This window comes from Conger conger, chromosome 3, assembly GCF_963514075.1.
Source record: "Conger conger chromosome 3, fConCon1.1, whole genome shotgun sequence".
Lineage (NCBI taxonomy): Eukaryota > Metazoa > Chordata > Actinopteri > Anguilliformes > Congridae > Conger > Conger conger.
Window position 1 is genome coordinate 53,330,069 of NC_083762.1, and position 15,166 is coordinate 53,345,234.

The 15,166-nt window shown below is 41.4% G+C and overlaps 1 protein-coding gene across 1 annotated transcript in view; it reads left to right on the forward strand.

Moving 5' to 3' along the window:
- oca2 (oculocutaneous albinism II) overlaps window positions 1-15,166 on the forward strand; it is a 143,760-nt gene that overhangs the window by 31,148 nt on the left and 97,446 nt on the right. The window contains exons 4-9 of the mRNA XM_061236206.1: window positions 1,854-2,045; window positions 3,804-3,861; window positions 6,044-6,116; window positions 7,753-7,910; window positions 9,059-9,141; window positions 10,546-10,699. Of these exons, the coding sequence (XP_061092190.1) occupies window positions 1,854-2,045; window positions 3,804-3,861; window positions 6,044-6,116; window positions 7,753-7,910; window positions 9,059-9,141; window positions 10,546-10,699 (718 nt within the window). The remainder of the gene's footprint in view (window positions 1-1,853; window positions 2,046-3,803; window positions 3,862-6,043; window positions 6,117-7,752; window positions 7,911-9,058; window positions 9,142-10,545; window positions 10,700-15,166) is intronic.

Sequence of the window (15,166 nt, forward strand, 5' to 3'; positions counted from 1 at the left end):
AAGATACAACCACACACAAGATTTACTTTTTTAAGGCAAATACATCAACAGTGCGTTTTTAGTTATTGCAGTGTTTTGCATGTCCTCAGGAATGGGTGCTGAGTCTATGTACCAAGGTTGGTGTCAATACAAGCATTGCTGAAATATGAGCTCACTTGTTGTTTGACGACTTTGCCCCAAATTTTGATTGGCAGTTGTGGACGAATGCTTTTGAAAATAAAAAATAAAAAAATACATCTGGCTTGGTCTGATCATCATCGGTGCCAAATTTGGTGATGATGTATATGGCTCAAAGCTTACATGCATAAACGTACCTCCAACTTTGACTTATTGGTGGTGCTCGAGGTGGAGAGATGACTCTTGGTGAAAAGAATCATGGGAATGTTCCCAATCAGTGTGCCAAATGTGAACTTTTTAAAAGTTAAACCATTCTGGAGACTTAAGACTTGACTTGGACTCGTCCCTCGGAGACTTGAGACTTGTATTTGATGACTTGTGAACATCTCTGGTGCCTATGCCGGTTCGCTGCTTGGCCCCCAATTATTCATTGCAAACAAAACGTCATTGGGCATATCAAAATATAAAACTGACTAAAACTGAAATAATATCAAGAATACCCCTGAAACTTTGTGATGGAATCATGGACCTCAAAACAACCAAGAAATGCTTGACTGACCACAGAATTACATTTTTTGCAATGGAAGATGATTGAAACTTTGTGATTAAAATCAATGAGGGTCATCCATAAGCTCTGACTGAAGTATCTGAAGGGGCTTAAAAGATTCTGTCAGGAGGAATAAACAAAGAGCCCCTACAGTATGCTCACCAATTGTACTGCACTGAGCGCAGTAGTGATATGTTTGCAATAGTCAGCTCTCCCATGTAAAACAACAATTTTTGAACCTCAATATTTCTCACCAAGTACTCATTTTGGTATGGCTATGTGATGCCATTACCAAGTTGCAGATACCTCCCAGAAATTAGGATGAAAACAAAAATAACCCTAATAACATCCAACAGGATTTGGACCTAAAGATCCCTCATTCTGTCTGTCATTTTCAGACAAGCATTCTTTTTAGAATTTGTATACTTTTTATACAGGGCTGTCGTAATTGTCAAAGACCTGTGCTGATACACCTTGATGGAGAGCAGGCTGATGTTAGCATTTGGGCTGGTCAATTTTCTGTCTTGTCATTTGAGGTGTTCAGCAAATGCAAACATTTCACTTAAGAATTTTAATTTTTTGTGATAAATGAAACAAAATATAAGACAACTCCATAATGTCATCCTTGTGCGATTTTATACCTATCATTTCCAATGGTTTCATTTTGGATTCCCCAGTCAGAGACATCATCACTTATTGCTGAAAGATACGCAATGCCAAGCAACACGTTTTATAGCACCTCAAGTCTCATGCAGAGATGAGCTGGAGGAAGACACTTCATGTGTAACAGATGCACTTGCAGGTGTGCAATTGGGGGTTGATGGAAGAAACACGGATCCCTACTGACTGGACCCTGACTGGATTATCCCTGGGCAATGCTTACACAAGCATTGTATCGCCCTGTGGAGATACCAGCTACCGTTACGGTTCTACTTTCCCCCACCCATCACTGTATAAAACTACCACTCCTCCCCCATTCCCCAGTTGATATAATTCCCTGCTGTAAAATTAAGCTGTCAAGCTAGTCATAAGCTGGTATCTGGTCAAACCATGTCAAGCTGGAAGCTGGTCTGAACTGGTCAACCAGCTACCAGCTGTTTCAAAACATAGCAGAAGCTATTTTCTCAGCAGGGCTATCAATGTTTTTTGTGCTCCTGGCTGACATTTCTGTCTTGTCTCTGGTTCTCAGCATCACGTACATGACCCTGCATGACTCTGGCTTCTCCATGGAGGAGGAGTCCTGGGACGGCAGCTCTCAGGAGCTGGAGAGGAGGTGCCGCCTGGGAAGTGAGGTGGCCAGCCTATCCCGCTCCTCCTCCACAGAGAAGTATGACCCCTTGGACAACCTCCACCTGAACTTCACCCTCTCCAGCCGGATAAGGTGATCTCACAGCCCCCGCACCCACCCCAACTCCCATGTACAGTACACTCCCTCCTGGAAAATCAAATACAGTACAGTGTATCTATGTATGTGATGTGATGTGTGTGTGTCACTGTGTGTATGTGTGTGAAATGTTTTCTTTTTAATGTCTGCCAATCCAATAGGAGAGCAAGGGTAAAGAAAGAAAGTAGGAGAAGAGAGGAGAACAACAGCTAAATAAGTAAAATGGAGCGTGAACACATGAAACTTGCAAGCAGTGAGGTTTCGCTTGTAGTTCCACCAGCCTCTGCTAATGTTTCTGTCGGCAGATGGAGAGAAACAATCATTCCACGGTCAAAGTCACTTAGATTACATTTCTTCCCCATTCTGATATGTGGTCTGAAAAACACCTGAACCTATTGACCCTGCCTGCATGCTTGTATGCATTTAGTTGCTGCCACATGATTAGCTGATTAAACATTTGCATTAACAAGGTGGAGTACAGGTCTACCTAATAAAGTGCTCAGTGAGTGGATATATTAGATACAGAAAGTGTCCTCTTCATGTCCCTCATCCTGTGGCATAATGGATACATTTCTGGCTGTGTGCGGGGCTGTATTCTCTCTCTCTCTCTCTCTCTCTCTCTCTGTCTCTCTCTCTCTCTCTCTCTCTCTCTCTCTCTCTCTCTCTCTCTCTCTCTCTCTCTCTCTCTCTCACTATCTCTCTCTCACCTAGAAAATTAATTAAGTTCTCAGAGCATTTAATGTGGGTGTACAGAATTTTCAGAGAATGAACCTGTCTTTGTGAATGCAATTGTGGCACAAGTTGGCCTCCCACTGCAACTCTTTTCTTGAGGTTTTAGTCTATAATTTGCCCTCTCAGAATTAGAGTATGACCGCTGCCTGGGTTAATTCGTCCAAAAAGCATGAATCCTGTCCACATTGTTCTCCCACATTAGGTGTGTACAAATGGCAACATATGTCTAATGCCATTAATCACCTGCATAACATTATGCATTCTGTTGTATTTTGTTCCATAAGTATGAACCAAGTAAACCCAGAAATTTCAACAAGTTTGTTTCAGTAATAGTCACGGAATTTAATTAGGAATACCCTTCCTTTGTCCCTCATAATCATTCATCAATGGCTCAGCGGACTGAAAGGTAAAATATAGTGCTAAGGTCACATTCATGCACTTCTATCAAACAAACTGAACCCCTCTGAACTCAGCCCCCTTCAAAGAGTGGAAAAGGTGGTCCCATTTTACTATGCTCCTAAGAACTTCACAGACACGAAAAAGCATTGTGCCCTTATGAAAAATTCTTAACCAGTCATTAGCTTTTATGCAGGAATTTTAGTCAGCGGTTTCATCTCATTTAAGAATCAAATTTTACATAACCTATGTTTTGTATAAGTGCTGCAGTTTCTTATAAATTAAAGATATTATCAAGTTTGTATTTCTCATTTTTATGTACCAGTGTACCATTTTATAAAGATGTGTCATGACAGTGACTAGTAAATATTCAATAGGTATTTTGTTGAACGAAATATGCTTCAAACAATTGTAAAATAAGCAGTTTAGGCAGATAATGACACAATAAAGACAGAAGAAGGGTACTGCTAAGTTACTGTTAATTGCCCGCTTTCTTAGGTGAGAGAGTGATGAAAACCTCCTTTCTTCAACAACAGGAGGAAACAGAAGACTTGCCATCAGCAGCACATAATTCAGACACCTGACAAGTACATCCTTTCAAACAAACTTTTTCTCTCTCTTTTGCAGATATTGCTTGAGGATTTTCAAAATTACCAGTATATTTGCCATTGTTATTCTCTGCTCAGTGAGTACTTTTTTTATTGCTTCAGGTGAAAGCTTGGAGATAAAACTTTCAGTCTGAAACAAAGCCAAAGCATGTTTTTGAGTCAGAATGCTATGTATGAGTATGAAAATGTTAACAAAGTAAAACTAATCATCCATTGTGATTCTGTCATTGTCTCTTACAAGGTAGGGGTCAGTTCGATTTGAAATTCAGCCAATTCTGAAAATGATTTCATATTCACATAATATTCTTCTTTCCTGGATTGACTGAACTTAAAATATAATTAACTCCAACCAAAGCAAATAATTATTCGGGCTCTAAGATTCGATCATAAGCACGTCTTTTCACTCTCTCTGTCTGTTCCGTTAAATCTGTCTGTTCAGTGCATTACCTTACAGTACATTACATTTATTTAGCTGACGTTTTTATCCAAGCAGGGGATAATCCCCCCTGGAGCAATCTTGGGTTAAGGGCCTTGCTGTACAGATCTTATTGTGGCTACACTGGAGCCTGAATCACCAACCTTCTGTATCATTCTGTGACTATTTCATCTCATACTACCGTACTCACTTTCTAAAATAAAAAATGCCCATATCAGCCTCTTTTGTGGCAATTTCATAATCGGGAGTATTGTTGAACAAAAAAATAGCTCTGGGTGCTATCCAAACTCTTGTTCGCATTTCTGCTGCATTTATTGTAATTGTAGTATGTATAAGCAACATGTTTGCTTGAGACGAATTGATCACCTACGTATATGTGAAGGTAGCCCACCTTCAAACTGTTTCAGGAAGCAGCACACTCTGACCAGTGAACAGAGGTGACTACCATAGAAGGGAACAAAAACACAAACATGTAAACAGTACTACATTATACTGCGACTTGTCATTACAGAGACCAATAAAGTGTGATATCCATCTTTCAAACCATTTCTATCTTTTTGTTATATTTATCACAGCTTGGAGGTCCCAACATTTAACATGACTTCACATATTTATGCAATTATTTGAATTTAGAAATTTAGGTGAATGGTAGATTTGATATTCGTGAATGCAATATTCTGGTATTAACTCAATTTTGACTGGGTAGTAATTTCGTAATATTTTTTGCCTCTCCTGTGGAATGGCAGGGTGCGAGACATGTATCTGAACCATGTTCCGGATCATATACTACCAATACGCCAAGGGGCAAACACAGTTGGAACATAGAGAATGGAAAAATTCTGATTGAACCATGTTCCATACTTTACTCTTTAACTCTTTGCCTTGAAACTAGTAAAAGGTGCATCTGACCATGCCCTGAATGGACTTGAATACTGCATTTAGACTATGCTCTCAGACTGTGAAGATAGAGCCCTTGATATTTATGAATGTGCGGTATAATCCTCAACACTTTGACTGTATGAAAAGAACTGTCACTCATTTTACGGATAAAGCTAGTTCATTGGATACAATCTCTGCTATTCTACAGTGTAAGGGCAAGTCAAATTTTGACACAGATTTATACTAGAATGTAACTGAAATGCTGAATCAGACATACTGTATCTATCCACTCTGGGAATCAGAGACGCTGTCACCCTGTGAGGTTTTAATGATCTACTCCAGGAAGCATAGATATAACTCCTAGGTTTGAAACACATGGTAGTATTCAGTAAAGGCACAGCAAAGCGGATTTAAATGCTTGTTAGTGCAAGAGACGGCAGAAGTAATTGTTATGCTTTTCCCCACTTCATCCCCAATTTGGAACACCTGGCCGTATACAGTGGGGGTATTGCCAGTAGCATATTTTCACACTCCATCCCATGGGACAAGCATGCTGTTGGGCCCTTGAGCAAGGCCCTTAACCTCACATGATTGTCCCCTGCTTAGTATAATTGACTGTCAGTTGCTTTGAGTAAAAGTGTCAGCTAGATTGAAAGTCATTTATTCATATATTTAGGACTTGGAGAAAGACTTCATAGGCAGCTTTAGCAAGCAGGAACAGCAGGGGTTGCTAGAGAGCAGTAACATGCAGAACCCTCCCAAAGTGTCAAAGGGCGATGCATCTATGTGGTAACGCTGCTGGCCCCTGCATTTTAAGCATTCAATCCTGGCCTGTGAGGCTCATCCATGCAGTAGAACAGTGCCTTAACAAGATGAGCCACCAAGCAGCCCCTTATGGACATCCTTTTATCTACATATATTTACTGTAACCATGTTATTTTCAGCTCTTCTTCAGTATGTATCCAGACCATGAGAACCCCTGGCAAATGCTAACGGTCTCACCGACGGAGAGCTTCTGTATCCTTCTCGAATCTGAGCTGTGAGCCTCCTCCTTGGAGCTCAGGGGGGTCCCACCTGTCCGCAGTCCCCGACAGACCCAGCCTATGGAAATACAGTATATAAATGAAAACCTTTTAACCATTGTATTTTCATTTTTTCATTTTCTAATAACCTTTATTGGCATGGTAAGGATACCCTTACATTGCCAAAGCCAAGGTTTTCTCTGTATGTGTGCATGTGTGCATGCATCTATGTGCAAATGCCTTGGGCTATGTGTGTGTGTGTGTGTGTGTGTGTGTGTGTGTGTGAGAGAGTGTAAATATGTGTGGGTGAGCATGCATTCACATGACAGTGTGCGTCCATGCATGTGTGGTAAGTAATGTATGTGTGTGTGTGTAATGTATGTGGAAATGTCTGTATTCATACTGTCAAACAAGTTTACTGCTTCTGTTGTCCTTATTATCATATGATCACATTGCTACAATTCTTCGGGCTAGAAAGTAACCTAAAATAATCAGCCGTGCCTGTATGCCTGTAAATGAAATGATGTTTAGTTCATGCACACCTTCATGAATACATCCTGTTGCTTAAAGTGGTCAGTCTCTCATTGAAAATGCATGGGTTAATGGAACAGAGTCACCTGTTGCTGCAGTCTTGAAATGAAATATTGATTTCAAGATGGTCTCTGAGCACTCCAGCACATTTCCTCTCCGGGTCAGATGGTGAGAGTTCTGAGCCGCTTAAATAGTATAAAATGAATACGCAAGATCTTTCATTTTTTATTTCAAATTAGCCCATGGTGAGCCATGTGCTAAGAGCCATGTCAGCCTAATGTGAATGAGCATGATCGCCGTGCAGAGTTCAAAAGTTCGCAAGCAGCCTGTGAAATGACATTTGTCCTAGGACTGCTCCCCACCTGTAATCATATTTTAGAAAGCCATTGCGAGAGAAGAGCCATCAGTCACTTCCTGTTTCCTCAGCCTTGTCAAGGATTTCAAGGGGTAGTGCTCTGGAGGATGCTGCCTTCTGGACATTTTGATCCGTTCTTCTAGCTGCACTGCACAAACTCAGCACTTGCCTCTCAAGCAGTGCCCTCCAACTGATTATGATTGAAGTAATTATGAGCTCAGCAGATTCCACCTGGCAAATTAGGAGAGAACAAAACTTTCTTTCAGCAACTCACTGACCGATTCGGTGGAGAAAGAAAGCTAACCCAAGGGCTGGTACAGCAGAATTGAAACTGCCTGCCCTCATTAAATAGTGTTGCATTAAATACTGTGGTACTGAATCACAAGGAAAAACACATTTCCATGACACAAATTTCAAATGTAATTGTTTTGGATTCAAATACTTTTCTACGCTTTACTGAGCTTCTCTGGTTGGAACCTATGAAATACTCAAACAGTGAAAAACCCACCTTCCGATCCTTTTGGTTGGCTCAATTGCACCAGGCAAGATCAATCGAGCACGGTAAAGTATTTCAATTCAAAACAATTACGTAATTGACGAAAGTCTGTCATCATTGTGTCATGATTCGTTTTGAGTTTACTGTGCTACAAGGCTGAACCTGTCTTACTTTAAGAACGCCCATCGGCATTTAATGTTAAGTTGAACTGTCCACTGATAAGCGTATGAGACCTTCACCTGCATCCAGCCATGAACCTGACGGACTTCCGAGACAACGCCCTCCTGAAGCTACAGGTGGGTGGACCATTTGAGGGCCGGGTGTCAGAGAGTGGCTCTGGGGACTTCATCCTGATCCAGGTGGAGCAGACAGAGGACATGGGCCTGAGGAGGAGGCGTCCTCAGCAGGTCGGTGATGTGCTGGATTAATCCCCTTTCTTCAACTTCAGCATCAATCATCCTATTCCCACTGGCCCTTTCTGTCAGTAAGGTGCAATGACAGCACCATTTCCCTTTACTGTCAGCTGTCCACATTCTCACTGCCGCTCACATCCACCTACTCTCAATCTCACCACTGCTCATATTGACCTGCTCTCAATCTCACCACTGCTCATATTGTCCTGCTCTCAATCTCACTGCTGATCACATCGATCTGATCTCAATCTCACCACTGCTCATATTGTCCTGCTCTCAATCTCACTGCTGATCACATCGATCTGGTCTCAATCTCACCACTGCTCATATTGCCTGCTCTCAATCTCACCACTGCTCATATTGTCCTGCTCTCAATCTCACCACTGCTCATATTGTCCTGCTCTCAATCTCACTGCTGATCACATCGATCTGATCTCAATCTCACCACTGCTCATATTGTCCTGCTCTCAATCTCACCACTGCTCACATCCACCTACTCTCAATCTCACCACTGCTCATATTGACCTGCTCTCAATCTCACCACTGCTCATATTGTCCTGCTCTCAATCTCACTGCTGATCACATCGATCTGATCTCAATCTCACCACTGCTCATATTGTCCTGCTCTCAATCTCACCACTGCTCACATCCACCTACTCTCAATCTCACCACTGCTCATATTGACCTGCTCTCAATCTCACCACTGCTCATATTGTCCTGCTCTCAATCTCACTGCTGGTCACATCGATCTGGTCTCAATCTCACCACTGCTCACATCCACCTGCTCTCAATCTCACCACTGCTCACATCCACCTGCTCTCAATCTCACCACAGGAAACAGTTAACAGTTAATTTATGGTGATGAAAAACACATTTCTGCAGAATGCCATAAGCAGGGAGTATGTTGTCCTCAGAAATTCCCAATTTCATTTGTTTTGTTAGAAAATAAATAAATAAATGTTAGCGTGGGCAATATTCAGACAGCTAATGCCTCGTGTTACTCCTTGTTTTACTAAGTGCATATTTCTTTGTCACTTGATCTTGGAGATTATTTTTCATTCTTGATTTTTAACATTAATTTCATGTTGTGCACGACGTGGCTTATTGTGGGATGATGTCTAACTTTTAATGTTCTTGAACAGGTAATACACAACTGGACAATACCATTACACTCCCAAAGGAATGACCAGATAATGACATCCAGAACCTTTGAGATGCTAAGCAGGTATAATACACATGGTAGTCTCGCCATGGAATTTTCAGGCAGAGCATGCAATATGAGAATATTATGAGGAATATTATAAATATTACAACTGTACAGATACATTTCCTGATTTTCCTGAGTACACCCAACACAGAATGTCAATACATCCATCCATCATCTTAACCCGCTTATCCTGAACAGGGTCGCAGGGGGGCTGGAGCCTATCCCAGCATACATTGGGCGAAAGGCAGGAATAAACCCTGGACAGGTCGCCAGTCCATCGCAGGGCACACACACCATTCACTCACACACTCATACCTATGGGCAATCTAGACTCTCCAATCAGCCTAACCTGCATGTCTTTGGACTGTGGGAGGAAACCGGAGTACCCGGAGGAAACCCACGCAGACACGGGGAGAACATGCAAACTCCACACAGAGAGGCCCCGGCCGACGGGGATTCGAACCCAGGACCTCCTTGCTGTGAGGCGGCAGTGCTACCCACTGCACCATCCGTGCCGCCATTGTCAATACATCAATACATCAATAAAAAAAAAGATAAATATGAGTGAATATTAATGAAAATAACACATCACTCAGCCAGTAAATCAATCAATCCATCAATCAATCAATATAACATAACATATCACTCAGTCAGTCAATCAATGTTATGGGTATATAGTGCATTTCACTGTCCCTGGGTACTGAACAGTTAAAAGTCAAGTTTACTTTTTTTGCTCAACTGATCTTGCCTGGTGCAATTGAGCCAAACAAGAGGACAAGAAGGTGGGGTTTGCACTTTTTGAAAGTATTATATAGGTCCCAATACACCAGTCAAGCTCAGTAAAGCACAGAAATGTATTTGAATTCAAAACATTTATGTATTTGACCCAGCTGTGTGTGACATAACCATTTAGTGTTTCTGGTTTACCAAGCTCACCTACATTTTGCCTCACTGTGCATTGAAACCAGATTAAGAATGGTTTGTTGTCCAGGCTGTAATCTCTGCTCACTCAGATTCAGGCTGCGCTGTCATGTGTATAAAGCCAGACATGCTTGAACAAAGCCTCTACTAGCCATGCTTGAACAAAAGAGCAACATAGAATAGGCCGACCTTTGTATTGATTGAAGGCAGGATTTCAGTACCAATAAGCACCGATGCCTGCCGTTGTTAATTTTAGAGGCGTTTTCTTTGTGTGCTCTCATCCTGTGACCCTATTTTTCCTCAGCCGCATTGTTCAGAGCGACTTTTTTCACGCGCCGCCTTTGTAGTTGCTCGCGGCTTTTTTGTCTGACTGACTACGAGGCGGGAAGTGTAATGATTGTGTAATTGAAGTGCGATTCTGCAGTGCGATTAGGAGCCTTGCGCTGATGAATTCTCCTTGACCCCTCCTCACCCCCCTCCCCCCCACGCTCGCCTCTACAGTGCCCCCATTCTGATAACTGCGCAGGTTTTTCCGCGGGATGCCCAGGTGGTCCCCCTCACCATGACTCACCAGGCCCTCTACGTCAACGTGGAGACGCAGGTCATCATCGCCGGTGTGATCCTGGCGGGGGTCTACGTCCTCATTATCTTTGAGGTGAGCATGCATCCTGTATCTTACACATACTACTTTCATACATCCCTTTCAGTCCTAAGCCCAATATGAAATAGCTCAACCAAAATCCCCAGGGGGTTTGGCTTTGGTAGAGAAAATTTAGTAGGGTTTTAATAGGGGCTCGAAAGAATAGCATGGCAGTAATTTTGATTGGCTTAAGGGTATGAGGTCGAGAGTGCCATATAGCACTCTTGGGACTGGAAAGGTTAAGCAACATCACACAAGCAGGAGTGCTGTACTGAATCATCATGGCTGTGATTCGGTTGTAGGTAAGAAGCCGCAGGCTGAGCGCCAAAGTAATCACAGCCGTGGTGATACTACAGTATAACAGCACGACCTTCAGTGTGACATTGCTTTTATACAAGAGTTCGACAGACAAGGCTATTCATCAATTAATGGTCATTTGAGACAACAATTTGAGACAATAGTTTGATCTTATTATTTATTTGGCTCCGTCAAAAATAGTTCTTTCAGAATTCTATTAGCTACTGTATCTGTCTCGCGTTGCCAGGTAATGCTATAAATAAATGCAAAGACTGACTAATTAGCTCATGAATAGGGTTATATGTACAAACAAGGTACGTGACTGGGACCCAGAAGGTTGGTGGTTCAATCCCCGGTGCAGCACAGCTATTGTGTCCTTGAAAGCTCTGAACCCTCCATTGCTCCCTGCTTAGTCTAATCAACAGTAAGTCGCTTTGGATAAAAGCATCAGCTTATTTATTACAGTGTTTATTCTTACTGGATTTTTGGGTGGGAAAATATATGATGCATCCAGTATTGATTTAATAAGGTACACTTTATTTTTCGATTCCGTAGGCTATTATATTCAAATTTCAGATGAGATTTCCAAATTCTCTTTTGTATTTCCGTTTCATATTTAACCTTGAGTGTGTTCATGTGCACCCAACTGCAAAGCTTTCATTTGCTGAACTGAATGCTGCTGTTCTTGTAGTAAGGTACACTCCTACTGTACAATATACACTGAGCTCATTATTAGATAGACCTGTACACCAGCTTGTGAATGCAAATATTTAATCAGCCAATCATGTGGCTGCAACTAAATGCATAAAATGGTGAAGCATTTCAGCTGTTTTTCAGACCAAATGTCAGAATGGGGAAGAAATGTGATCTAAGTGTCTTTGTCTGTGGAAAGATTGTTGGTGCCAGACAGGGTGGTTTGAATATCTCAGAAACTGCTGATCTCCTGGGATTTTCACGCAACAGTCTCTAGAGTTTGCAGAGAATAGTGTGAAAAACAAAAAACAGCCAGTGAGTAGGGTTCTGCAGGCAAAAACGCCTTGTTAATAAGAGACGTCAGAAAATAATTGGCAGATGGGTAAAAGCTGACAGGAAAGTGACAGTAACGCAAACAACCAGTGGTATGCAGAACAGCATCTCTGAATGCAGAACGGATCAAACCTCGTATGTGGATAGGATACAGCAGCAGACCAATTCCGTGGCGATCAGGGCGCTTTTGTGTGCGGTGATCCTCCCTGCCGAGTCTCTCCCCCCACCCTCAGAGCGGCGAGCCAATTATGCAGCTCCCTGGTGTGCCGTCCGTACTCTGCTTTGGCATGACCGTCCCAGCAGTAATTTTAATGAGAATGAGTTTGTCCAGATCTCAGTTTATGCCAACAAAACTCTCTGTCATCAGTAATGGCAATGCAGTTTCAGAGGTGAAAATGAAAGTTATTTTATAGTCTCACCCGCACACCAGGGCATACTGTATTTGTATGTGGGGGAGAACAAGAATAGCTGTTGTCTATTTTGAGATGATGCTGCATGTATTTATGGAAAATTTCAGAAATAGAGCAGCCTATTTAGATTTATTTAGTTCATGGACTGGACTGGATTTCAAGGCCACTCTCATCCATGATCTATTTAGATCAGTGATTCTCAAACTTCATCCTGAGGAAACCTGTATATGCTGTTTTTTTTACAACCAACCTCTTGTTGCATTGACATTCTAAATAATTTTAAAGGTATTCACACCATGCAGGTTTGACGTGTTATCATTTGCTTTGTCATTGAATTCTTCCCTATCTACCAAATGATTCGTTTTAGAGGCCAGGTGTCCACACATTCACCGAATTGAAGCCTATTGATTCACCAAAAATGCTTTTACCTGTATGTCATTGTTGTCAGTATAGCACTATTTGAATATGGGACTATTATTCTTCATGGTATGAAATTTTTGACCTAAGGCATCGTAAGAGTATAATCCTGAAAGACATCTAATTAAAAAATATGAACAGCTTGTGAAAATTCTGGGATTGCATTTGTGGTTGGAACAAAAACCAGCATGCAGAGGGATCCCCAGGACTGAATTTGAGAAGCACTGGTTTGGACCCTGGAATAGATTGACCTTGAAATCCCTGGGCACTTTGTCATGGCTTGCATAGTATTCTGACTTCTGGATGGATAAAATGGAGAGTTGGAGAGAGACAATCTCCTAGATCCACACTTGATCTGTGAGACATATAATAGACCTGCTTTGAGCAGGTCGTGCCAAATATGCAATGTTTTGGATTGAAATACTTTTCTGTGTTTGATCGATCTTGCCTGACAAATATGCAATGTTTTGGATTTTAGTACTTTTCTGTGCTTGATTGATCTTGCCTGGCACAATTGAGCACACACTTTTTCAGAGTATTTCATAGGTTTCAATACGCCAGACAAGCTCATAAAAGCTCAGAAAAGTATTTGAAACCAAAGCAATTAGCTACGTATTTGAGCCAGGTCCAGAAGGTAACCTGACAAGGCAGGTTACTGAATGCCAGGTGAGCTGGAAACTGAATGAATTGTTTACGCAAACATGCCCATCATGTCCTCACTGTAAAGGTTCCCCCAGTTGAATCCGACAGTTTGACACTGTGCTTCAGTACTGTGGCTGTGAGAAAGGATTCGCTCGATTAAAAAAATTGTGCAATAAATAAAGTGGGCTGGTTTTAGAAATTACTTGACTTTAAAAAAGAATAGTATCTTCCAAAAATCAATTGTTTGTCAACATCTCCAATCTCATGGCAATATCAGAACAATGGAGTATTGACTGAAAAAATCTCAGAGCACTGCATTAAGTGCCTACCAAAATGAGACTATACCAAGGGCCCAGCTTTCTTTCTTTCTGCCTTTCTCTTGCACTCTCTTGCACACACACATGCATGCTTTCTCTCTATCTCTCTTGGTGTCTCTCTCTCTCTCTCCCACGCATATACACAAAATACACATATACAATGCGCACACACACACACACACACACACACACACACACACAACAAAGCACTGCATGTAAGAGCAGTGGCCACTGGGTGGCGCTAGGGACATCTATGGAGAATATTGCCAGGTACTTTCTGCCTTAGGATACAGTAAGCCAGTGCCAAAGCACAGAAGGTCTCTCTTCATCACTGCTTTTTTGGATAGACATGAAAAGTGCCTGACTTGACTAAGGAAATGCTCTGACATTTATAGTGTTTTTTTTCCATTGTGTGAGGGATGGTATTTTTTTAAGCATGTCCTTCTTCAACTTTTTATAGCACTCTTTTTTGTGCATCTCTAATGTAATTGAATTAAAAGCTTTTGCCTGCCCTTTGACTGCCCAATACTCTCTTCTACTCTCAAAATGCCTGATCTTGTCTCGTGTGACAAACATCTGCTAATCAAAGAGAGTGGGAGTTTTCGGTTCCATTTTATCCTTTCTAGGGTATGACCCTTCACTTATTTCTTAATTATCCTTGTTTCTATTAATCTCCGGGTCAGAATATAGCCTTAATTGAACTATAGCACTTTGTCACCAGAGATTTTATATTCATACAATTTGGAAAAGTGCCATCTTGATCCTAAAGGAACCTTCAAAGGGCTTTTTGTCAATCGAGTAAATTGAAATGCCAGCACACTCCCCTGAGCCATAGCTTATGAAAAACTAATGAAGTTCCAACTGAGATGTTTCTTTTCAGTGAAATAATGGGCTAACTCATTGTAATCTCTATAAAGACTTTACTAGAATGCTCTATGGCTGTGTATAGCAAATGAATGTTGCTAGTTTATTTTTATTTTTTTACCTGGGAACATTTGTAGTGCAGATTCTACCCTGTGCTATTATTTGTCTATCATTTATGTGCTCTGATGTAAACCCTGGAGGATTGGAGCCATATTTATTTAATTTCTATTACAAGATTCTCGCAGTATCAGTCCCATTATTCGAAATTGGGCTTCACTTGGCAAAGCGAATTTGAGGGGATTACACGCTGTGTCAGCAATGTTTTTCACTGCGATAAATGCCTAAATGATTGCACTGCTACAGCCGGACTGTAATTTTGAGGCATCAAAGTTACACTTGTTACCTATAAGGCTTCATGCAAAAATGATGTCTACTTGGAACATTGTATAGAAAATTAATGTATAAATGCATCCCCAAGCACACTATTCACTCTTTACATTATTTTGGTG